At 40.6% G+C, this 25,458-nt stretch overlaps 1 protein-coding gene across 4 annotated transcripts in view; it reads left to right on the plus strand.

Moving 5' to 3' along the window:
- robo1 (roundabout, axon guidance receptor, homolog 1 (Drosophila)) overlaps nucleotides 1-25,458 on the plus strand; it is a 290,091-nt gene that overhangs the window by 86,483 nt on the left and 178,150 nt on the right. For all 4 annotated transcript variants that reach the window (XM_046389557.1, XM_046389563.1, XM_046389560.1 and 1 more), the window contains exon 2: nucleotides 14,110-14,234. In XM_046389557.1, the coding sequence (XP_046245513.1) occupies nucleotides 14,147-14,234 (88 nt within the window). In that variant the 5' untranslated portion in view covers nucleotides 14,110-14,146. The remainder of the gene's footprint in view (nucleotides 1-14,109; nucleotides 14,235-25,458) is intronic.

The following is a 25,458-nucleotide window of genomic DNA, read 5'->3' on the forward strand; positions in this document are numbered from 1 at the left end:
ACCCACATTTATATTAAATATGCTTTTTTCTACTGTAACTCTATATTATGTATGCATATTACAAATATTATATATGAGCATCCCCTATGTAAGTACCAACACTACCCAGTTCTTAGTGGGATATCTGTGGTGCATTATTTCAGCTTTTTGCAGCATTTTGCAGGTGCAGCATTATTTAACAGGTTTTAAAGTCATAAAAGCAGCTTGCATCTCAGTGGGAGGCACTGAGCTGTGCCCGGGGTGTCCCTGATGTTTTTAAAGTGTCTTTTGACTTGGAACTGTCCTGTACTTGGACATTGTGAAATGTGGGAATAAGACAGCAAAGGACTACTGAGGTTCAAGTTTTTCTTAGCAAAGCAGCGTCCACCTCCAGCAGTTCTCCTGATATGACTGATTAGCTAATCACTGTACTTATTTTGTTTGGGCTGAGAGAGTCCGTTAATCTCTCATCTTGACTTGCTCCTTGTTACCTGAATCCTGCGTAATATCATGAATAAAGAGACAGACAAGTCTAGATCGCTAATCCCTCAAGAACACAAAAGACCAACGACAAAGTCACTTCTGTGTCGATGTTAGCCTGGATTCAGGATGTGGGTTGTTATTTGCATGTTCTTGTTTGTCTCATGCAGTATCTTCAAACATAGTGGCAAGTTTCTGCATGCTCAGCAGCGGCGTAGTGTTTGATGTCAATACCCACTTTCAAATGGGATGAGGAAAAGTACACAGTTGCCTGGTGTGTATTGTCTATCTGTGTCTCAGATGTCCACACTGCTCTGATTTTTAAACAGATCCAAATGTTCTGCGTATGCCTGCACATTCATTTGTGTGATGTAAAAATCCACTCGCACGTGAATGTGAGTAATCTGTCTGCAGTGAGAATGCATAAGCATGTGCTTTTGTGTGTTTTATGAGAGTCTTTGTAGTGCGTATGCAGACTGTGGGCTCGGTGGTGATACACAAGAGGCCAGGTCATCATCTTGTCCAGGCTCTTGGCAGAGACAAAGGCAGCAGACGCCTCATTTGACGCAGCTGAGAACAAAGAATAAAATGTGCAGCGTTGCATTAAGCCTGGTAGATAAAAAGATACATGAATTAATCTGTGTAATAGATATAGTGGGACGTGGTCTCTCCAAGTCCACTCAAAATCAATGCCCATTATGTTTCCTGGACTGGTGTGTGAAGAGTCTATTTCTCCTCATGTGTGTACACTGTGCAATAGTTCCTTTGCTTAATGAAGGGCTGGCGTGGCCCCATGAACATCGTTTGTCCCCTTTAATTACCTGGAGGTAGAGATTGTTATTCATGGTAAGGGACAGGGGAATAGCCCTCTGTTCGTCCCCCCCTCCTTCCCTGAGGCCTACTGCTCTTAGCATTGATGTGGGAGGATGTGCAGAAAACAGATGCTACCCCATGATTTCTGAGTGTTTGTACTAATGATGAGCTCTACTATCTTTCAACCCTTTTAATGGTGGTTCAGCATGATTTAAAGTCAGGTTTTATGGATGGAACAGTGGTTTCCAATCCTGCTCCTCACCAAGGGCCCATCCTGAAGCTCTTTTATACATTGTCAGTGTATTTCTTTACACTGCAGTCCTTAAGTGGATCAGTCTGCTTACGCCAACTCACTATTTTGCTTCAACCCCTTCATCCCATTCACTCCAAATTATCTATACTTCACACATGATCATCTTCTAAAATATAGCATATATTTTATAGATTTGCCTCCTTCCTGCCTAGCAGCCATTGATCATCATTCATTTCACTGTAATATGAAAATGAGCCTGCAGAGACTTGGAAATCTTCCAAGATAGGTAATCAATCACATTTTTTGCCTGCATGGAACTGCTTATTGTTGAGTTGGATTGCAAGTACTTTGAACACTCTGTCTGTTGAAGCACAAAAACATTTTAGGCTTGAGATTTGGCTGACACCAAGCTGTGCTGTCCTAAATCACAAAATGGTTATAAATGATGAAACAAATAGAATTATTGGGAAGGTTTGTGTATTTTCTGTGTTCAAGTGTTCAAAAGTAAATCTTTTGTCTTAGCAACATTATCACGAAATCATAAAATAATTTTTCCAATTAAGGACACTGATGAAAAGATGAGTCATCCTTTAACATTTTCTTGAAATAGGTTATCCTGTTTACTTATTCACAAGTGCAAAGACGTCTTGAAACTCGATGGCTTTTACTTCAGACAGAGATGTAGGGCTGTGGGGCAGTGCACAGGGTCCTCAAAGATATGGGAATTAACACTTATTGATGCGGGGAGGAGCCAGTAGAGAAAGCCTGTGTCCCAAATCTTGTGCTACGACCCTGACCTCAGACATCTCAACAGTATAACCAAGACAGACATCACTGATATTGAGGGTTCTTACCATGGATATTGATATCTCTGCAGAGGCAGGTATTTTGTTCTTACTCCTCATCCTATGTGCGAGTGTCTGTCCTGCCAGTATTTAAGTGTAGGACGCGATGTGTCCCGGAGGCTGGCTCTAATTCCCAGTGGTGTCCATCAGACCCCTGTCCCTCGAAGCTCAGACAGAAGGAGCTATTATTTTCTCATCGCCCTGGTGGCCTGTGTCCCCTGAGAGCGGCCTCACCACGTGACTGACAGCTCCGTAAACACAGCCAGCCCCCGGGGTGACTGAGTGAAAGCTCACTGCAGTGACGACTTTGTATCGTTTTTTTCTCCCCCCCCCCCCCCCCCCCCCTCCTCGATCCTCTTCCTCCCCAGTCTTCTCATCTTTTCTTGCCTCTCCATCGTAACCTGGTCCACTCTCAGCCTCCCCATATTACCTTGACCTGACACCTAGGGTCAGATGTTACCTGTGTGGAAGTGAGGTTATTTCTAACCTTGCTACAAGCTTCCTAGCAGCTGATAAAGAAACAATAACCCCCAATACCCCAATATTTTTGTCATCCATTATATTCAGCCAAACCCCTTTTCTTCCTGTGATATTTTCAATATTTTTAGATGCACCCTATTAGTTTCTTTAATGCAGTATCATAACAACATAGCAGAGATTGCAGGGGCTTGCCTGGTTCCTCTATGTGTGTGTCAGTAGGTCTGAGTCCTGTGTAACTGAGACAGATGACTGTGTCAAGATTGTTTCCCCACAGGGCTGGGAGAGTAGTTCTCCTCCCAAGCCGTCCACTTTGCGGGCTTCGTTGGGCCACGCTGCTTATTGTAATGACCTAATGTAGATTCAGGAAAGGCAGCCAAGAGCATCCATCTACATCAGGGAGCCAGAGACAGGAATACCCTCTGAGTCTGTCTACTAGTTTGTGTGTCTGTGTTTGTCTGTGTGTTTTCATGTGTGCCTATACATCTGTATGAATATGTGTAAATCTTGTTCAGTTATTTTGTTTATCTTTTTTGTAGAAGCCACTAAAACACTTGGGGTGTTTCTTTGTAGACAAACCATTAATGGGAATGATTTTAGTGCTTTCATAGAATCAGTTTGTCAGCAAAGTTTCAGTTTGCTTTTTCTAAGATTTCTATGTCTGTTAATGATAAAACAAAAAGTAAAAAATAAAAAATTATTAAATCAAGCACCAAATCAGTCATCAACCCATAAAATGTAAAGATGAAATCTTCCAGGCATGTCTTCTGTCTGTAAAACTTCACTTATCCTCTTCCTGAGCCACTTTCTGGGCCAGTTACAAAGTCAGGGTCATAGCTTCTTAATGGAATAGTTAGACATTTTGAGAAGAATGTTTAATTAATGTTTAATTAATTATGATTCTCTTTCTTGCCGAGAGTTGGACAAGAAGATTGATAGCACTCTTAAATCTGTCCGTTTACCATAAAGCTGCCGTTAACAATACAGTTAGATTAGCTTAGCGTAAAGACTTTAGGCCAGGGAAACAGCTGGCCTAGCTCTGTCCAAAGGTAACATAAACCTCCTACCTGCTATTTCTTGGCTGACTTCCTCAAGTCTTGTCATCACTATGAGGTTGCTGAGCAATCAGTGAAGGAAATTGTGATAAAGAAATAGTCAGACGCACAAATCCCTGTAAAATCACAATCATTTTATTTCAGATAAATGAGATATAAGGTGAGTTTTAGAGATGCTGCCAGATGGATTTTGTCACCTTCAAACAACCAGGCTAGATGTTCCAAATCAATATTTATCATATAAGACAGTGGTATCAATCAGTTTCAACTAACTCATGCTGAGAAAGCAAATTTTCCAAATTGTTGAACCATTGTTTTAGGTGTACAAGCTCCAAAAGAAAAAGTAGTGCAACTTTGTCTGCACCATGCTACTCTTGATCTCTTTCTAATGGAGGCGGAGGCACAATATGATTTTATTCTTTCAGTACTTCTGTCCTGGTATGCTCTCAAATTATAAAACACATCGGAGGATGTTTCAGTGCAAGCATGCTTGTGTCAGTACAGTGTGGGCAGGACCCGCTCTTGAAAGGCAGAGATTCACGGTAATAAGGGCAACATATCAGGACGCCATATTCCGCTCTTTCTGATTTATATCCAGATCCTGACAACAAATTAACATGCCCCCCCCCCCCCCCACAATTAATAACAATGCTGGCCCTGGTAGCCATATAATACTGTAATGAGCCGCTTTATGTTAATGCCACTTTGTTGAGCATGTGAATGCAAAGTTAATTCCACAAAGTGTGAACGTCCTCTGCGATATGATGAATATTCAGCCTGGTATCGTCTTCGTTTGCCTGCCACAGTTGAGATAAACAGTGAGGGAGGACTCTGAAAATGCCTTTTTTTGTAAGCCTGCTGCAAACAAATACTAAGGTGGAGCTGTGTGGATGACTGACTCTGTAATTGCCAATTTGACTTGGCTGGCAGTATCATTTCATGCAACAAAGACAGGAGGGACTGCAAGAGGGAAGAGATATTTTGGCTAAAGAACAAGAGTTTTCAGGAGTAGCGACAATATTACCTTGAGCACATTTGCAAATGAAAATGCTCATAGAAAAATCTCAGAGAAATCCAAGGAAGAAACAAAGTTATTTCCCATTTTGACCCTCACTTTTAATTGGCTGAGGGAAAGCGAGGCTGTGGCTCCTGCCTGTCAATGTATGAATACTGCAATTAACTAGAACCTTGGAGCATTGTAATCTCTGGATTTTGGGGTATCGTAATGTATTAACTTTAATTAAGCTTGTGAGCTATGCGAGCTAATTAGATGAATGTGCTTATTTGTAATCTGGATAATATGAACACATTTTACACAAGCTCAAATCAGTCAGTCTTGCTAATTACAGTGTGCGTCGTAGCTCTAATTGGTGATTGTGTGTCTGCCTGTGGATGATACACTGTAGCTGCTGCGGTTGCTGCTATCTGTGCACCCGGCTTAGGCTAATGTGATGAAATCCTCATGGAAAGATGATGTGCTCTGCTGAAGGCTGACAGTCCCGAGGAGAAGGGCTCACCATGTTGGAGGCTTGTTCAACCACATACATGTTCAGGACCACTGCTCCTGTCTGTCAGCACAGAGGCAGTACAAACCCACTGTGTCCTCATTATGTGCCTGAGCCTTCTCTTTCCTTTTTGCACTTCAGAGGTCTTTAGAGCTGCAGATGTTTATTCCCGTATAGCTTTCATGTCTCTTATCACACATTTGATCTTGGTCTGCTGTTTGTTTGTTTGTTTGTTTGGAGCATTAAGGTCTTACCTCTGTGGGTTGTTAAGGCCAGTGTTTTGAATGTTGCAAAGGGAAGGAAGAGTTGTGCCTTTTTCACAGCTTTGATTTAAACTAGTCCATCTCCTGAGATATACAGCATCACTTGGAAGGTGTTGTTTGACACCAGGAACCTGTTTTTTTTTTTTTCAGAAACTTACATTTTGGAATTGAAGTGAAAGATAAAAGCAACAGTTTTAGTCTTGCATGCAAATAGAGACACTTAGCAAATTAATTTTGACTTAAACTTTACAATAAGAGAGGTCCACTGGTCTCTTAAGTAGTTTAAAATAAGTACTTTTTCATTGTTAAGGGGCCTTCATCGTCATGGTTACAACAATAAAGAGACAACACGTGAATTCAACGTGGTGCAGCAGTCTCTGTTAAAGGTTGATGAACTGTTGACCTCCTCCTTACGCATACACTGTTGCTCCATGATATGACTTCCTCCTTTGCTCTCGTCATACCTACTGCAGCTGCAGGAGGGCTTTGTCGTTTAAATGTAAACATTTATCCTTACAGAGTGCTCATTGACACGACTAATGCTGTCGATCTTTCATGGGATCTTCATGCCATGGCTTTTCTGTGGGTTTCCCAGTCCAAGTCAAATACGCCCAATGATATCCAAAGGCCACAATTTTGCATAAATAACAAGAAAAAGAAAGCTAACACTGACGTTGTTTACAGTCACTTTCTGTCCATCTTCATCATCTGCACAATACAATACACAATACAATATAAGTTTGTTGCTGCTTCACCTTCATTTTCATTTTGTTTCTAATTTTTAATTTAGTTTCTGATTGGCTGGTGATGCTCTTAGCATACATCTCAATAACGCGATCACTTTAGAACTTTTACTGTTTCACTTTGCTGTACGTCGATGTAAGCCTCTTGATAAATGTCTCATTCTGGTTCAACAGAGCAGAGCAGTATTACAAAAATAGCCTTACAATGTTGTGTTATAGTAGAGTGTCTATTCTTCTGTTGTATAACATTGAGTAGAGGATTTTTTTAGGTTACCATTATCGCTAAAGATGAATGATACAATATATTTCACTACACAGGCAATAATAGGCATGTCAGATTAAAAAAGAACAAGAAAACTTGTACTGCAGAAGAAACATGAGGAGAAAAACATGCCCATGGCCCAATTTGAAACAGGCGCCTGCAGTCATGTTGTCGTCAGTCTGTCTGTGTGTTTCTACCTACTGTTTATTCAGCTCGAGGCTTTCTGTGACAGCTGTGCTGAAATGAGCTCCTCAAAGTTAGAAATGGGCTCATGTTGGAAAAAGGAAAAACAGTCTTACACAACCACCAGTGTGACACTTCTTACAACACACAACACTGGGGAACTGCCAGCTGCAATCAAACATCACACTGAATAGATGAATAAGCAAAACAAGCAGTTGCTATGATCTGTACGCAGACTGTAAATGCAGTGGATGCCCTGATGTTACAGTCTGTCATACAAGCCCCTGTGGAAGCTTTACCTATTTATAAGTTATAACAGAGAGCAGGTTGAAATTCATAAGGGCATATGGGAGGCACAGGGAGATTGCCAGCCTCTGTCACTTACAGTGAATGAAACCTGTGCTGCTCCTGTCCTCCGGAAAGTGCATCTGAAACACACTATTAACTTTCCCATTGCTGATGTCACTTTTTATTGCCCCGTGGTTTCAGGTCTTTCCGAGTTGGCAGACTCTGCTGTGCCGCTTTTCAAAGCCAGATAGATGCTTGTGTCAGAGAACAGAAATACAGCAATGATGGAGATATTACTCTGAACATTTAATTTGCCAGAGTGCAGTTGGTAAAGTGCACCCTTATGGTGATTAATGTGAAAAAAAAAGGCTGCTGTGCTGTGCGTAGGGAAAATCTTCCTGTGTACAGCTTCTGTTAAGAAAATCTTTGCATGAATGCACATCAATCAGCTGTGTATTGGGGCGAAATGCAAATCTAAGCACCTCTGACGCATATGCATGCTCAAAAATTCACCAGTGAAGGTGGGTTATAATCTATGCTCATTAGCCTTTAAGTGAAAGGTAAAGTTATGATTCACAAAGTAGGGATTGACAATGATTGGTCTTTCTAAATCAAGTTTTGATTTTTATTCCTTAATTAGATTTTAAAAAATAGCTCACCAGAGTTTGTTTCTGTGTGTGTGAATGATTTAATAGCCCAGTAAATAAATGAAGTATCTGCAGGAACAAGGGAAGTGGTACCTTGAGAAACAAAAAGAAGACAAAGTGTTTTTGTCTTGGAAAACACTCAGCTCAGTTTCCTCTGGCTGATGGTAAGACTGAGTAATAAATCTGACCCGTTTAAGGATGAGGTTCATCAATTAGAACCATGCACACACACAGACATATTGGTTTATGGCAGATAATCTAGTTAAGGGTGATTCATTACAACAGCAATTAATGAAATATTATTAATGACCAGAAGGTGTGTGATTGTACCATGAGGGCTTAAACCAGCCCTCAAGAGACGTGGCGTTGTGAAGGGTAAACCGTGTGCTGCTTTTGTGTGGGGCACATTCGTGAGTGACATTTGAACATGCACTTGCTGCATTGTGCACGGGAAATTAACATTGCATAATCTACCTGCTTACAAAGCAACTTTTGTAATTAGAGTTATGATTGCAGCACCATAATGACAGCCATTCTGCAGCAGATAATGACTGTTGTGCTCTTGGCGGTTGTTTCATTGTTTGTGCAACAGACTTCTGACATATGGGACACAAAAAGACACAACAGCCAGGCTGACTGCCTTTGTTCCCACTCGGAAAGACCCGGTCGCTGCAGACAAATTGCGCTGTAGGCCGTCCAAATGATGCCGACCCTGGGAAAATGGTTCAGACACATGAGAATGGGATCATAATGTAAAAGCCTCAGGTTGGTGGAGGCTCATGGACTGTGCACCTGAGCTCGGACTTAGGAAACGCTCCCTATTTGAGACGTCGCCCTATCTGTCATTCCCTCCATGCCCTGTTTGTGTGTATCATGTTACAGCTAAAGAAATTTAACACAGAACGTGAGTAACATTCTACTTTCAGATTTGAAGCCCACCATTTATAAGCTCATGTCACTCAATCAAAATATCAACTGGGTTTATTTTCCTTGGTGTTTTGGTACATAAAGATACACATGGGGAAAATATATAAAGAAAGATAAAAAGTAGGTGTTGCAAGTCAATAAGCATAAGTAGAAAATAGAAAACTAAAAACTGAAATGCCATTGGGTCGGTATTAAATAAGTGCCTGTTTTGTTGACGACAGAAAATCTGTTGTTATTTGTGGGAATAGCTTCCTGTTTTCCATCTTTTCAAAAATCAGTGCTAAATATAACTCGATGTTTGTATGGTAATACTACTAACAAAAAAATCAAAGAACCATCCATCTGTCTCGTGAAACAAATGGAATTGTCCTTTAAAAAGATGACGGAGCATTTATTCAAATAAAGAGTTGTCTGAGATGGCATCTTGGTAGGAGGCACTTAGGCCTGTGGCGTCCATGGCTGTGCAGTCAGTGGGGACAGGTCCATAGTGCAGACGGTGGACTAATCCATCACCGCCAGCGAGGGGGCTGGGGGCCAAGCGCTTGGCTTCTCCCTCCAGGAAATAATCAGCTTTTAATTTATCACAGATCACATTCATGAGAAGACGGATCGCTGTGGGGAGGCCTCGTGTCACCAGGCCCATCTCCTCAGTCACGCCGGAGTGCTTTCGGCTCTTCTAATTTATTTTAATTTGACTTTTTCTTATAACTCCATCACTTTTTGATAAAAAAAGTGTTTTTTTATAAAAATACCTTTTACCCCTATTATATTATAGCAATTTAAACATCTCTCCCAGGGTGTAAAACTTCCAAACTACTTAACAATTTCTGAAATAGTTTTCACCACTACGACAGTTTTGAGAGCAGCCTCCACTACATGGCATACAGACGAAATGAACAGAAAATGGGACGGTGAACTAGGGTCTTTCCCTGTGGAATGGATGGGGCATATGTTATTATGTAAGTCAACTGCAGGGCGTCCTAATGGCTTCAGATTTGTTTCTGTGTGTTGCCGCAGTCTGTATCAAGGCCCCACAGGAGTGTGGATGATTAGTAGCACAACTCTGAGAGGCACAAGAGATGTGATCTACGCTAAGGGGGAAGGACAGTTCAGCCACATGTCGTCCAGCTTCCCCACCCATCACTTTACATATCCCAAGCAGGTTAATCCTTTTATTGTAATGAAGTGAAGGGGCATAATGTACTGTGAATGTGAGATGCTTAATCCAGTGTTGGCATTTTTATGAGGGAGCAGTATCCGTGCTGACATGGAGAACACAGACCTTGAGAGGCATAGCAACGATCCATCAACACGTGAAGCTGACAGCGCACAACACACACTTTAAGAGATTTGCGTGTGTGTACGTGCGTGTGTGTGTGTGTGCTTCAAGACAAACTCCTCACATTTCTACTACCCTCCCATCCATGTTACTGTGAGACTTTGGACAGGCCTTTTAGGCTCAGTTGCACCAGTCTGAAGGTTTAAAGGAATAATTCACCCAAATTCATCATTACCTACTCACCCCATGTTGATTGAAAGTCAGGTGAACTTTCTTCAAATACAGCAGTGCTTGCCATCCTATTCTTTCCTTGGGGCCTTCAAACTTCAAACATTTATAAAGGATTTTGAGTTTTATGGAGCCAAACGATGTAGTGAACTTACTTGTTCTATTTTGGTTTTAACCTAGTAATGGGTTTACACATAGTAATAAACCAGTGGTTGCCCCATGAAAATGATAATGGGTTCTCAAAGGAACTGCTCATTGAATGGATTTGTTGCATGAGATGAATTATTTTTTCTACCCCAGTGAACTTCATTCATCAAAGAATCTCGGTGCCTTGTCTTTTTGTACATGTGTTTTGCATACAAATAAATGAAAAAACAGAGACATCCATTAATGCTGAACTCCAGAGTCAAAAGCTTTGCTGGCTAGTACCAGCAATGCAGAACAATGCAGTTTTGGTTGTAGAGACTTTGTATAGAAGTGACTTTCGTCTTATTAAGCAAAATAGGGTACACTACAATGTACAACTTTACAGAAATAAGTCACACTTTAGTCATAGAGGCAAGGCCAAATTCAGGTGTCCACAGCTGTGCTGACAAGAAAGCATAATGGCAATTAATAAATAGATAAAGTGTAGGTCTAGATTATTTTGTTTCTGTGTAATTCTCACAAGCCACATGTAGAGAGACAGTTTTTTGTAATTGCAACTGTACTTCCTCTGTACATGAAGCAATTATTTTCATTCAAATTATTTCAGCAGTGTAATCTGGCCAAATAAAGTGGACATCTTTGCCCTAATAGTCATTTAATAGGTTCATTGATGGTGTTGTGTCAATCCTGCAGACATATCCTTCTGCTGTGGCTCAGTAAGAAAACTCAAGAAATTGTTTATTAATGCAAAAGGATGTTACAGTCATTCCTCAGTGAATCGTGCATTCAGTGGCCACATTTTACCCTTACAGAGTTAATAGCATCATTTACATTGTGTGTGTAAATGTGTAAATTTGCTTATATATTTATTCTGGAGTCACAGTTTAAGATCATGTTGTATTGGATTGGATTACATTGAGAGTTGTTCCTTTTTACATAAAAAATATTAGAAATACCTCTCAGTATAATGTAGTCCAGCACAACACCACCATGGCCATAATCCAAAAACACATAATTTAAGCCATTGTCAACAAAAACTTCACATTATAGACATCGTAAAAGCAGAAATGCAGTTGTATTGGTTTGCATTAGGCTGTAGAGGTGTACCTAATAAATTGACCACTTTGCGTAAAAGCTCTTTAGTATTTTTGTACTTACTGTATTGATTTTCTTGTCCTCTTTGCCATGTCCATCATACTGTGGCCTCGTTCTCAGCCTTACCTCTGGTTTGTCAATGTCAGTATGTGCAGCGTGCTTCAGAAACACAAAGGCATTGGATGAAAGAGATACAGACTAAGAAGTGAGGAGTAGAGGTCTCAGTCAGGGGTAAAATTAAGTTCAGTCTTATTCTCAAAGGCCTCCAACTAACTTCAACTTAAGTTACCTGCAAATCCTCCTTTTAAACATTTCACCTGAGCTTTCTCCGGGTTCAAGGATAATGTGCTTGAGCCTCGGTGCGTCAGGAAACTTTGACCATTTGCAGGATGAATGCTGTCCGCAGTTGTTTCATGTCTGAGTTTAACTGATTGAGTCATGTGTAAGCGTCACATGAGAAACCACAGGTTTTGAATGACATCACCTTGGTTTAGTAAGCATCCGAAAATCAATTTGTGGGCAGTGACTGTTCTGCCGATGGTTCCTGTCTTTTGTGGGAGTTGGTCACTGAGCCAGCAGCAATGCTTCTTGTCACTGCCAGATTAATTGGCTTCAATCCATTCAGCAGTCATTGAGTCAGATAAAGGGAGACAATAAAGGTCTTTCATTCCTCTCAGACTGAATTGGTAGTGAACGCAGAGGAAGCCACTGAAACAAGTCTTGTAAAATATATTCATTTCCTCTGATGGAAGCAGGCTTAATAATGAATAGAGGAACATGCATTGATTGGACTGTGATGTAGCTTCACATACATGTTTGTGGTTTGTAGAGGGGAGGCCTCAAATAAATCTTCCTTTATCTCTAATCCGTCCATTCATTAATCAAATGGAACAGGGTGATGAGTTGAATCACGAATCCAACTTCTCGCTACTTGCTTCTGGGTTGAGGAGGCCATCTCAGTGCAATGTATCCCACATTCCCCCAAACTGAAGACCCTTGGTGGCCACTTGTCACAGCCATCTCCTGACTGGTAATTGAGTATTTATCAGATTTCCTGCAAGAGGACGATGCGGTGTGTTTATCTGACACAATTATCAAGAAAAATGGAGGAACCTAGTCTGCTGCTCCTCCAGGATACTGGCATGCCAATGGTTCAGGTGGCCAGGCAGAGTGAAAGCACTGGAGTATTTCAGACTGACCACGGGGACTTCTTTATCAGACATTTAGCTGAGAATGTGCTTGTCATCATCACATGCAAATGGAGTAATTGTGCAAATGCAACACATAATTCTTTGGCTCTGCTGTGACACTGGAGGAATGAGAGGTGGTGATAACACAGGCTGCAACAATGAGTTCCCTGCGGTTGAGATGTGGCAGACAGCGTTTTCAGAAGCACTTCTAATTCTGAGAACAAGAAGTGCATATAAAGGAGTGCAGGAGTGTCCACTGAGTACCCCAAGATAAGATTGGAGAAAAAAAGCTATAAGAGAAAATTGGTATGCTTGTGCCTTCTTTCTCCTGCACCTATTACAGAAGGGAGAGCGACAGAGAGGCATGAAAAAAAGGGTGGCATAAAAAGAAGGAGCTTCCAATAAGTGGCAAATAGTGGGTTCCATTTGGTGTTACATGAATTGAAACGACATGGATTTTTTTGAAAAATCAAAAGGATATTTAGCTCATTGTCCAGTCGCTGGGAAAAAAAAACGGGGTGGAGAGTCCATATCTTCCTCTTTTCATTGTTGCATACATTCACCTTTTTACTGTGGCGAGGCGATGTGAAATGCTCTTCATCATCTCAAAAGATGCAAGGCATGACGAGACTCAGCCACTACTGTAGTGCCTTGAAATTTACGATAAAGCAAGTCCATCATATTTTAGCTGAAGCATATCCAATTCGAGGAATGTGTCATGCTTGGGGAAAAAGCACTGCAAACAGAAAATCATAGTGCAGAGAGGAAAGTGTGAAAGAGAGAGATACAGAGAAAGACCGAGAGACGGAGCAGCCCGGGCTGCCTGGCCTGATGGATGTAATCAAACAAGGGTGAACAGGTTGTTCCACAGATGGCTGATCAGGAGAATCCTCAGATTTATTTCCATGCTACAGACGGTCCCTGTCACTGTGCTCAGGTGATGCCAGCACAGCGGTATTGTCTCGCACACACCACTAAACTCTGACGCTTTTGTCTCACCTGTCTGAAAGCAATTTGACACAGAGACATTTGTTGTGTGTGCCTGTGTGAACAAAGGAGCTACTGAGTAAGAGTTTAGCAACTGAGAAAATCTATTTGCAATCTTCTTAACCTTCCAAGATTGCACCCATCCAGGATTATAAATTATGGATTCTACGACCATACTATGACAACATAAAGGGATTCGATAGAGAATTGTTAGTCATTTGTTGTAAAAGCTGCTTTGTATTCACTAATGCTTTATAAATGTCATTAGAAATGAGATGTTTTATGTATTGTGGTCATGCTGTTGCAGTAATCGGTTTCTCCTGCGCTCTGGCATTTTATTGTAATTTGCACAATAAATTGAATATCCATTTCCTCTGTTCTTTCTGCAACCCAGTAAGCACAGGGATATCCCAGCAACATGACCAGCCTTTTAACTGTTCTTTTTTTTTCTCTCTTTCTCCAGATTGACACCTAGTGATGCCAGGACAGTGAGCATCATAATGCGTGGCACGTGGTCAGGGGCCACACCCCTCCTCATAATGGTTCTGCTTAGGCTGGCCCGGGGCCAAGACGTTCCTTTAGTCCCAGGTAAGAAATATCATAGTTCTCTGTACTGGAATGTCTTTTCATCGGTGACTTCATTGTCTGGCTCCATCATCGTGGTCTGTCAGTCTGTGTGAGTGTCTGACTATTATGTGCTTGACACCTTTGCCCTAGTCTTAATGAAACCTTATAGTTTTTGGAGTTACATCAGTCATTTGGCATTAGAATGGCACCATTGTTCTTAGCACACGTCAGTAATTATTCTCATGTAGTCTATAAAAGCCTTTAACCAAAATTTTTCTTTGATGATTCACCTATCACTAGTATGCATTAGTGAAAGATTTTGCAAATCTGCAGCTCACAAATTGCACAACCATTTCTGATTAGCTAGAAGATACCTCCAGGGTATATGCTGTCTGTCACCCAGTGCACGCTGACAAGACTGCAGGATGTCCCCGTAAGGATTTGAAAAATAGAATGAATGGAGTCTCTTTGGGACATTTGTTACTAAGTAAAAATGACTATGAATCTGTTTCAGATTGTGAAAATCTGCTGTGAGTCCTCTGTGTCCTGTATGTGCTGACAGTCTTCATGTCAGTTTTGTCAGAATGTTAAGAACTGGTTTTCAACCTCAGCCTTATCTATCGTTTTATCTATCTATTCTTTGGTACTGACCCAACCCCACCATGTTTGTCCCAGTCCCCCTTAATGCCCCGAAAACATCCAAAAATTTCTTCCTTTCTGAGCACTTTTCCTTGATCTTGATTTCAGATATGAATGTTAAGCATATACTGTATGGATGAAAATCTCCTATTTTTCTTGTCACCACCATTGGCAGCCATCTCAGTCACACCATGTTGATTTCTCTCCTTTTCTAGCCCGTTCTCATCAGACAGGATGACAGGTCCATACAGCCCTGCTTAAAAGAGCATTTCACACTCGCTGCTTTCTGTTACCTGCTTATTTTGACTCCCTAACTTCATTCTCTTGCCTCTCACCTCTCATTCATTTTCTTTAACCATGTTGATGCCACCAACTTCTTTCTTTCCGTATTTTCTTTTGGCAACACAATCTAGGAAGCAATTTACTTGTCAAGCAGGGGGCAGTGTGTGTGTGTGTGTACTCTGCTTTAATGGTGTACATGTGAGCATGTGTGTGGAGGAGTGAGGGATCACTTGCCTTGGAAGAAATGCTTTAAATCACAACCCTGCAACAGGATCTCTGACTGGCAGCAGTTAGAGCTATTTCAGGATTGAATCCAGCTTGTGGTGAATTGACACTTCCACTTAGCACTCTGATGCCATCATAGTGTAATATCCGAGGGCTTTTCTTATCACTTGCTACTCATATTCTGCACTCGTTATAGCTTCATAGATACAAGGTGATACCCTCAAGAATTTTAAGTGCACAATGACATATCAGTAAGCGCACTGGAATTGAGAAACAAAGATTTGAAAATAGACATTCTTTCTTATGTAAGGCACTTGACGCCTCAAGCAAGGTGTTCAGCTTCAGAGACAATTCACCCAAACCAGAGAGGGATGTCAGATCTAAGTCACGAATTGTACTTTCTGCAAATGTGTCAGCATAGTGAAGACACTGTCGCGAATATCTAGATGCAGGAAAGTCGAATCCCGCCAGGACCGTGTGTCTTTCTTCCATTGTCTCTCATCGAGAGAGAAATGTCAAGGCATCACTCTGATTTTATTTCTTTGCATACTAGCTGACTGGCAGCTCTTTTAATTTCTTCGCCTTAAAGTAAATACCTCCAGTTCCCAAAAGCAATGACTCCCTGTTTCCTTTTTTAAAGGTGTTTTCATCCTTTGGGTTTTCTGAGCTACTTTATTAACTCACTCCGGTTCATGAGTAATGAGCCAGTCTCCTGTGTACACTGTCTCACAGCGCAAAATAATTAGATAATGAGGATATCAGCCCATTACTAGGAATTATTACATTTCGATTATGCACTTCAAAATTTACATCCACTGCCATCATTAAGTGTCAGCACAGGAAGTAATGTGCCCCAGCAATGTAGGAAGGTTATGGTGATGGGATGGGGTTACAGTGCGTCTTTCGTGCAGGAGACCAGCATCATCAAGCAATCAAGACCTTTCTTTAACCTTAAGTTGCAAAGTACAGTTTATTTTTAATAACCACATAATGGTAGTTTTACAGAATTATTCCTTACTGACATTCTTCCCTAGTGATAGAATTGGGCCATCTATGCAAGTAACATCAGTGGCGGCTTGTGAAACCTGGCAAAATTATATGCACTTGTGGCATATGTAAACGTGAGCAAGCAAATATAGCGGTTCACTGATACCCACCACTGTGGGTATCAAACCTAAACCTGAAAACACTGTCAACATAAAAGATCTATCAAAAATGTATTCATTTGCCCATTTTCAGCATTCTGTATGCTGCGATTACTGCTTTGGTTGCATGTTGGTATCTTTGATCTTTACTGTATATGGTTGGGCATATTAGAAAGAATCATAAAGGTTAAGTGGCTTCATTTCTAGACGAAAGCTTATTCATTCATCTTTTCTCTCTGGCTTCACTCGCAGCTTCTCGGCGTGTGTCGTCTGCTCGGCTAAGCATGCCATATGTGCAGTATATTGAACCACATGTATTAGTCGTCTTTTTAAAGATAATAAAGTGTCTCTCTGCTCACAGTAATTTACCTGGTGATTGGTTTTCTCAGTCATTTTCCATAATGCTCTGCCGGTCTCAGTGCAACAGGTACTTCATATTTTTCAAGCTTGGGTTGTGTAGATTCTGAACATAAAATGAGTTTTATATTCAGTTTATCTTAAATTTTCTTTGATGCATCAAGAATTGCGTGTTATTTTTCCTGAATTAAGGATATTTAATATATAATTAAATAATGCCGCCATTATTTTCCTTAAAAGTGTAGACTCCTGTCTTTCATGCCGTAATTACACTGCAGGAAACTTGCAATATTTATGGCTTTGTATGTCTCATGATAGCAAATTTTGTTTACCTTTTACTACTGACAGTTTTTCATTGGTGAACCTGCCCTTTAATGTGATTGTCTAGACCACCAAACTCCATAACACAATATACTGCATCTGTCATGCCGCCACTGCAACTCATACAAATTGAATTTACTCATCTTTGCTCGGTTGTGGAAACAACTTGAAACAAACTCCTTTTCCCCGACCAGTTTTATTTTATGCCATGCTCACAGATAAATTCCTTTGTTAAAAAACAATCAGTTTTTCAGATGTTTCTTTCAACTAAAGTGGAAACACAGAGGCACACTCATCAATAAGCTGTTCCTCCTCCTACATATTGTGAGTCATATACATCAGGTGGGAGAACTGGGCCCTGTATTGTACTGTGGCCTCTTCCTCTTCTTTCTACATTCAGTATTCAGCTTGCACACCACCCTGAGGGTGATTAAATATGTGGTTAATACAGCACCATGAGAGTATTGAATTACACAAGAGCCATGCTGACCTTTTTAAATTACAGAACCAATTGTGCAAGACGGCAGAGAAAGTTTATAACAGGTACTGCCAAGAATGAGCCCGGAGGAGAATGGATCTGCTGCTGCTGTCCTGCTGACACTTTCCTTATTAGTGTTCTGCACTATAAGCACCCTATTTGACTCTCGCACTGGCCCTCTATTCTCCCACTTTGGGATCCTTGCACGGCAAATTCTTTGTCTCTCAATCTAGTGTGCAAACAGCTATGAGAGCCTTCCTGTAGACCAGCTAAAACATATACACACGCCCCCACACAAACTAATTTGACATTTCATTTCACCATTGATGAGACACGTATCGCTCTTGACACACAGTGTAGCCTCACTCCATAAATCTTGATCACTGGCTTTTTTCTAAGATGCATCCTAGTCAGCATATTGACTTCGCTGATATCTGAAGGTCGTTTCTGATGTCTGATCTAATTTGAAGCTAAAGCCAGAAAAATGAAGCAGTCTACTTTGGCATCAGTCGCATGACTCCATGAAGTCGCAACCATTTTTCAGGGTTGACTGTACTCATCTTCAATCCCCATCAGGAGAATTCGAAACCTGACTGGCAGCGATACAACAATCTTTGCTTGGCAAAGTTCGGATAAAAGCTTTTTACCAATGAAGTAGTCAAAATAAAATATCCAGACATTTAAAAACAAGGAATTTTTCTCTCCCTACCAGCTTTCAAGAGTAATTCCTGATTTCTTTATACAGCACTTTGCAAAACACTCTGTTACTGTATTTAGGTGAGAAGTCCTCATGTCACCACTGAGTTTTATGCTTTTTTTTCTCAAGGGAGACTGTGCCATTACTGTAGAAGGAAAAGGATTGAAAGTTTGGCATTTGATATAATGAAATTCTTGTGACAGGCTGTTTTTTTTTGACAATTGTACAATTTAGTGACACCATTCATTACATTAAAACATATTAAAAAGCTTTGTCAAATAAACAAAAACAAAAAAACAAAACAAAACAGAGACTAGGCCCTTTCCCTGAACCCTGTCTGTACTGATTTCTCAAAGCAAACCAATCTTAGTATTGTCAACTGAAATCGCGCATGTGCGTATCCCAGTTGTCACTCCATGCATTATTTCCCCTTTTGCTTTTTCCCTACTCTGTAAAAGTTTCTTCTGTTGTGCATTCAAGAGTGTGTTGTTTGTTGTGTGTGGTTTAATCTCTCTCAGCACCACTAATTATGATATATGGTTGTATTTGTGTTCAGGGAGCAAACTGTGCTTGTGTTTAATGGAATCAAAACAAGTTGTGCAAATGCACATTGTTTGCACAGGAAAAAAAACAATTATTATAAGGGTGTGTGTGTGGACAAGTCTTGAATCAAATGTCAGGAAATCTCTGGTGTTTCTTGGTGACTGAACGTGTACAATACAGTGGTATGCACACAGGATTTGATGCGAGACCAATGACCCTGATCTGAAGGCTTTATTTTCTCATCCCTTTGAATTTCTTTTCCATTTTCTCTCACTAAAATGGAAAACATTTGTCTGTGGAATGGTTTGTTGGAGGATTTTTTTTCCCATTTTTAGCATTGCTAGCAGGTCGTAAAGCTGACATTTGTACGTTTTAAATGAAATATCTCAGTTCAGTTTTTCAATTCAGTTTATTTATATAGATCCAATTCACAGCAAAGGTTATCTCATGACACTTTCCAATTAGAGCAGGTCTAGACCAAACTCTTTAATTAAATTTTGTAATTCAGAGAACCCAACATTCCTCCATGAGCAAGCATTTGGCGACAGTGGTGAGGAAAATCTGCCGTTTAGAAGGCCTTGGAGCAGACTCTGGCTCTAGGTGGGCGGCCACCTGCCTTGACCGGTTGATCTCAACAACTATTTGGATGAATTGTAATGGAATTTGGGAAACACATTTATGTTTCATTCAGGTAATAATGAGTAATACTGACTTGGTATCCATATGTTTGTTTTCTAAGGTAAAAAAGGAACATTTTCTGAAGGGTGTTGAAAGCAGTTCTGATCATGCATTGTTATAGGCTTCCTTATGGATTTTTTATGTAATGTGCCAGTTTTAGCTACAATATTTATATTTTTCGTTTTTTATTGAGCATTTAAGATTTTTTTCCTGTGTGTTCTTAAATGTTTGTGCTAATGTTAATGTATCATTTACATTTTTTTATATTTCTGCTTTAGAGAGAGGCTGCAGCGGTTCCATTAGAAAATAACAATCTGTCTTCCATCTTTGTTTTAGCAAATGACTTTTCCCGCAGATAACCATATTGTTTAAAGCATCTGACAATATTCCTCTATCCTGGGGCACAGAGCCCAGTTCTTATCATCTCCCTGCCTCTCACTCCATCCGGCCACCATTTAATTACAGAGCAGGGCAGAAGCCAGTGTTTCCTCATCATCCTCCCTCTGCCCTCAGGCCATCATTTAACGATGAAACATCTGCTCCAGGAGGTTTGGACATTTGTTTTTATTATTATTCTCCTCCTCCTGACTTTCTGTGCTTTTGTCTTTTTGTCATGGAGGTTTGTGTTCGTGTGTGTCGGGGGATGTCTTTGTACACAGCCAGCTTTTTTTATTTTTATTTTTCTTTCTTTGATATTTTCCTCTCAGGCTTGAAATTTGATGTCCTGAGCTTGAGTGTGCTATTTCGTTATTCCACACCTAAGGCTACAGCTTCACACGAATCCACTGTGACTTCACCTTGAACCTCAGCTCACTACTAGATTTATAACAAAGTCAGTCCAAGGGGAAGGTGAGATTTAGGGCAAGACACACTTCCTGTAAGAGACTAAAAGACAAAACACCTCTCTGTAAAAAAGAAAAAGAAGGAAGAAAAAACCCAAAAAAAGACATCAAGTGAACTCTAATTAAACCCGAAAAACTGCAGATGCTTTTAGCCCATGAGTGTGTGCATGTCATGTGTAGCAGTTTAAGCAAGATCAACAGAAATGGCTGAAGCAGTAATGTCATCATAAAATATGCTGACTAAATTAATAGTCATTACCACCTACACATGCATCAACAACCTCTTAGGTATTCTAAATAAAAGTTAAGAACCTTCTTGCTCTTCTTGGCATTTTTAATCTAATTTAGAAAACCTTTCAAGCTGCAAAATTAGGTTTCTGTATTGAATATTCATATGATATAACAAAAAACATAATGAAATCCTATATTGTTCTTTTTAAATCAAATGTGAGGCAATATTAGAGCAGGTAATACAATCACGGAATCGCTGCCCGTTTTTCCACATGCAGCTCCTTCTTGTGCTTTGTCCGTGTGTACACTTGTATGAATGTGTGATGCAGTGTGATGTGCATGCCACAGACTTTACTGATTTCCATAGAGACATGACACAAGCACCTCTGCATCTTTTCACCCCGGTCCTCAGTCTTCTCCACACCCACCCCCTCACACACATGCAACCAACCCCCCTCTGCCACCAAACCTCATCCTCCCAAGCCACAGCATCCCTCTCACAGGATTTGAGCTGTGGGGCTGCAGGAGAGTGTCATCTCACAAATGAATTTCTCCTCACATCCGTCTCTCCATTAAAGAACCTGTTTGTGCTCCTGCAGTAGCGCACAGCACTCCCCTGCAGCTGTTTGTGCTCTCAGACACAAGTACTTGTTATTTATACTGGTGTTGTGTCTCTGGCTACCTGCATCTCATGCAATTCAATTTAATTTTATTTATATAGTGTTGAATAATAATAAAAGTTACCTACGGGCACTTTTCACATAGTGCAGATCTAGAATGTACTCTTTACACTGTTATTTAGAGAGATCCAACAACTCCCGTTATGAGCAAGCCCTTGGTGACAGTAGCAACAGATAACTTACCTTTAACAGGCGGAAACCTTGAGGGGAACCAGGCTCCAGGTGGATGGACATCTGTTACTATCTTTAGATAATGAGTATTGGAGGTGTTTGGACCTAGTACAATGAATCAAGTTTTGCCAGAGTTTAACAGTGGATAATTGCAGGTTGTCCAGACTTTTATTTCCTTTAAACATGCTTTAAGTTTATAAATTCCTGACTGGTTTTATCTGACTTGATTGATAGATATATTGGGTATCATCTGCATAACAATGAAAATGTAGGGATTTTTTCCTAATAATAATTCCTAAAGGAAGAGCATATAAGGTGGCTAGAACCTTGTTGAAATGGCTGCAACTCCACCTCCTGCTGCACCCAACATGAAGACTTTCTTGCCATATTTACTTTTTTGGTGTACTTTTGTTGATGAAAACTTTTAATTTTTTTCCTGAAGTCTTTTGTCACCAAATCACTGAGGACCTCTTGCTTTGAGATTGCAGAAACTGCTGTTCAGGCGACACAACTTGAGATTCAAAGTATATTTCCAGTGGGCAAACCCAAACAGCAGTAATAACTTAACGTTTAAACACAATAAAATCACAGTCATTGTCTTTTGTGTTAATTATTTTCCTCTTTTTCTGGTTAATTGAGGTTTAACTCAAACATTAACGTTAACGCTCCACTCCACTTTATCTTTGCCTTCAAGAAATGTTTATGCAGCCAAAATGTCGCTCCGCATGTATTTGTTGTTTTGAGCCTGTGGGTCCAGTGTAGCTTTATTCTGTCATGTCTGAAGTGGAAATGGTGGTTTAAAAGGAAAGTGAAATAGTACACAGTCAAATGTTGTCAATTCTAAGACACGGGAAACATGTCATTCTGGTTTCACATGTGATGAGGTGCTCAACAGGCATCTATCTCCACAAACTGTTGATTTGGAGTCTGTATTCAGCTGTGTAGATTATACTGAGGGACTAGCAGACAAATTGAGCAACATCCATGATTGGAAATCTATCTGTCTACGTGTTCGGCAGGACAATGAGCATTTGTGTTTGTCTCCAACATAGAGAGTTTTCCAGACATATTTGTTGATTTGTGCTTTATGACAAGGCAGTTTTGGCTAATCGGTGTATTTTTGTGTGCACGCCTCATTTATGTCCATCTGTGTATTACAGGGGATAGGATTATTTAGCATAGTATGAAAAGTTTTTAGATTGAGGGGAAAGAACAGTTGGATGCAAATCCTTCCACAAAGTCTCTGCTCTATCTTGGTGTTCTATTGAATTTGAGCTTTAAAGCTTATGCAATACCACTGGGTATTGTGTGCATGTAGCCTAAATGGCCTTTGTAAAGTACTGAATTGTGAGCTCAATTTCCCATGCACGCTCATCTTTTCCGTTTCCCATTTGAGACAAGATATTGAAGATGATCCCTCTATTCTGGCAAGTGGCTGTTTTTTAATGGAAGCTATTTCAGCCCTTTTCATTTGTCAATCAGTCTGAAGTGTGAGTCTCCAACGGTGGCTCAATGTGAGGCTGTAATTGTCAGCTTCCCCTTCTGCCCAACGCAGAGCCCGGTGTTTTGCATGTGAAAGGACTCTGAAAGAAGACGTGAGCGCTGAATTAATACCTAAACTGCCTTTTGTCTCCATCACTTTGGCTTCTGCTATCATGAGACACTGAGGACTGACATGTGGACAATCGATGGGGAAGAAGAGGAGGAGGGGTTGGGTCTAGTAATTTTTTAACCTCTGTCTAAGTGCAAAATCTGGCCCCTGCAGGTGGAGGTTCGGTCCACCTTTAGGGGCCTTCCTCGCTGTCCATCTGTAGTATAGACTGTAAATTTAACCATGAACAACATGCTGATGCTGTTGTCTGTGACAATTCAAAGACACAAGATGGCCAGTTGTGGGATTTGGGGAAGTTGAAAAGGTTCAACTTTTTGCAGTTGATGCATATAAGTGACAACTTAGTGACATTCGGTTGTACTTGTTGTGATTCTCTCTGCAGCACATAGCTGCTTTATGTTCTACTTGACTACGTAAAAGTGCTCCAAATCAATTGGGCAAAAAAGTGATTCACTGTCAGTGCCTTCCAGTTCTGTTTTTAATAAGCCAAGTATTGGAAATGAACTTCTTCTGTAAGCTTTGTATGTTGGTAATAGGAGAAAATGACTGCCCAGTCAGGACTGAGTATCTAAATAACTTGCTTGAGGCTTGTGAGAGACAATTGACTCCCTGCCTCATAGTGTCCATAAAAGCAACGAAAGATTTTGTTTTATTGCCCATGTAGCTAAATACATGATTTCTAAAAACCAAGTGACTGCACCAATGTTGATTTAGTTGTGTCTTAATAAATTGGGTGAATCCTGTGCTTATGAAAGCTGGTATTAGACATATAGAAATTTGCATCATTTTGCAGAGATCTGTCATTTTTTATGTTGTCAACAGTCAAAAAGATGCATTCAAGTTGCCGAACAGCGAAACATGAACACTTCCAAGGGGGGAGGATACTTTTTATAGGCACTGTTTCTGTCTGTGTTTGTGTGCATGCACTGTAAAAAGCTCAGGAGGTTGCCAGGCTGTATGCTGTGCTGTAGAGACTTCCCAGCACTGAGTTGTGTATGTGTATCTGTGTTTGTGACATGAAATATTAATGTGCATTCTAAAACAGACGGATAGGCACATGGAGAGAATATGGATGGAGTCTAAAAGAAGCTTTAAAGTCAGGAACAGGATGTGGTAGACTAACTTCACTTCCATATACAGTACTTTTATGACATTTTTTGGCTTGATTGGAATGAATTGCTTGCTAAGTAGGCAAAAAAAATGGTATTATAATTTGTACACACACAAGTGTCGGCATCAACATTCCAGCCACAGCTGTCTATGTGGTCCTGGTCTACCTTTCCATTTACAGAAACGATAACCAGGCTATGATTCTACAGAGCTGCTGATAGTAGTCTGTCAGGCAGCCCTGGCATCTATTGTGTTTTTAGGAAATGAAACGTTGCTTTTTTATGAGTTTCCCTTATCTTCTCTTAATGTTGTTGTCCCACCTGCACCCTCATAATCTCCACAGGCACTCTTAGCCCGGTTCCAGCGTACTGCTGTCTGCTGCGCACGTAATGATTTGGATAAGAAATGTTAGGGGACTTTGGAAGATAGGAGTACTGTCTAGACTTAAGGAATTTTCCTGTTTTGATATAATGGTAAGTAAGCAGAAAGATTAAAAAAGAAAATAGGCCTGTCTCAGCTCCAACATGAGTTATGGCCAGATGCTACCAAGTATTTGTTTGGTGTATGCCCTTCTGTATGACTCCTGTCTCTAAACTCTCATGTGGACCTCACAGCATCCTACTTTCCTTGTCTGGATGACTTGAGGCAGCTAGACCAGGTGCTCTTTGAAGCAGCAAAGCCCCTGTTTGATGGGCAATAAGAGATTTCCCTGGACAAAGTCCCTGCAATGATAATCTTGTACAGGTAATAAGCCTGATATACAACCCAATTTCCCTAATGTTTACAGCAGCCACATGCAGCTTTAATTAATGAAAGAGGTGCTCCTGTTGCTCCAGAACAACCTCACACGATCAATTATTTCCATTCAGGAACACATGTATACGGACTATAAAAGTCAAATGGAAAATAACTTAAAAGCAGCAAATTTCGCTAATGAAGGCTGAAATCAGTCAAGGAAACATGAGATTCGCTTGCTGTCAGCACTAAGTGCCCCCCAGGAAATGGTGTACACAAAGACAGTGGGAAATTAATTTGGAACAAAAAGCCGGTGCCAGATTTTCTACCCTTATCTCTCCATGTGAACTTCACAAGGAGCAGGATGACATTGGTTTTATTACCGTGAAGCACTGATGACGAGCTGGATGAGCGAAAGTGCTGACGAGAAGGAACGAGCGAGTGATCAGTCACTGGCTCCGTGCCCATCACAGGCGCTCAAGGATGCTGGGAGGACGTT

This window comes from Scatophagus argus, chromosome 5 (assembly GCF_020382885.2).
Source record: "Scatophagus argus isolate fScaArg1 chromosome 5, fScaArg1.pri, whole genome shotgun sequence".
Taxonomy (NCBI): Eukaryota; Metazoa; Chordata; class Actinopteri; family Scatophagidae; genus Scatophagus; species Scatophagus argus.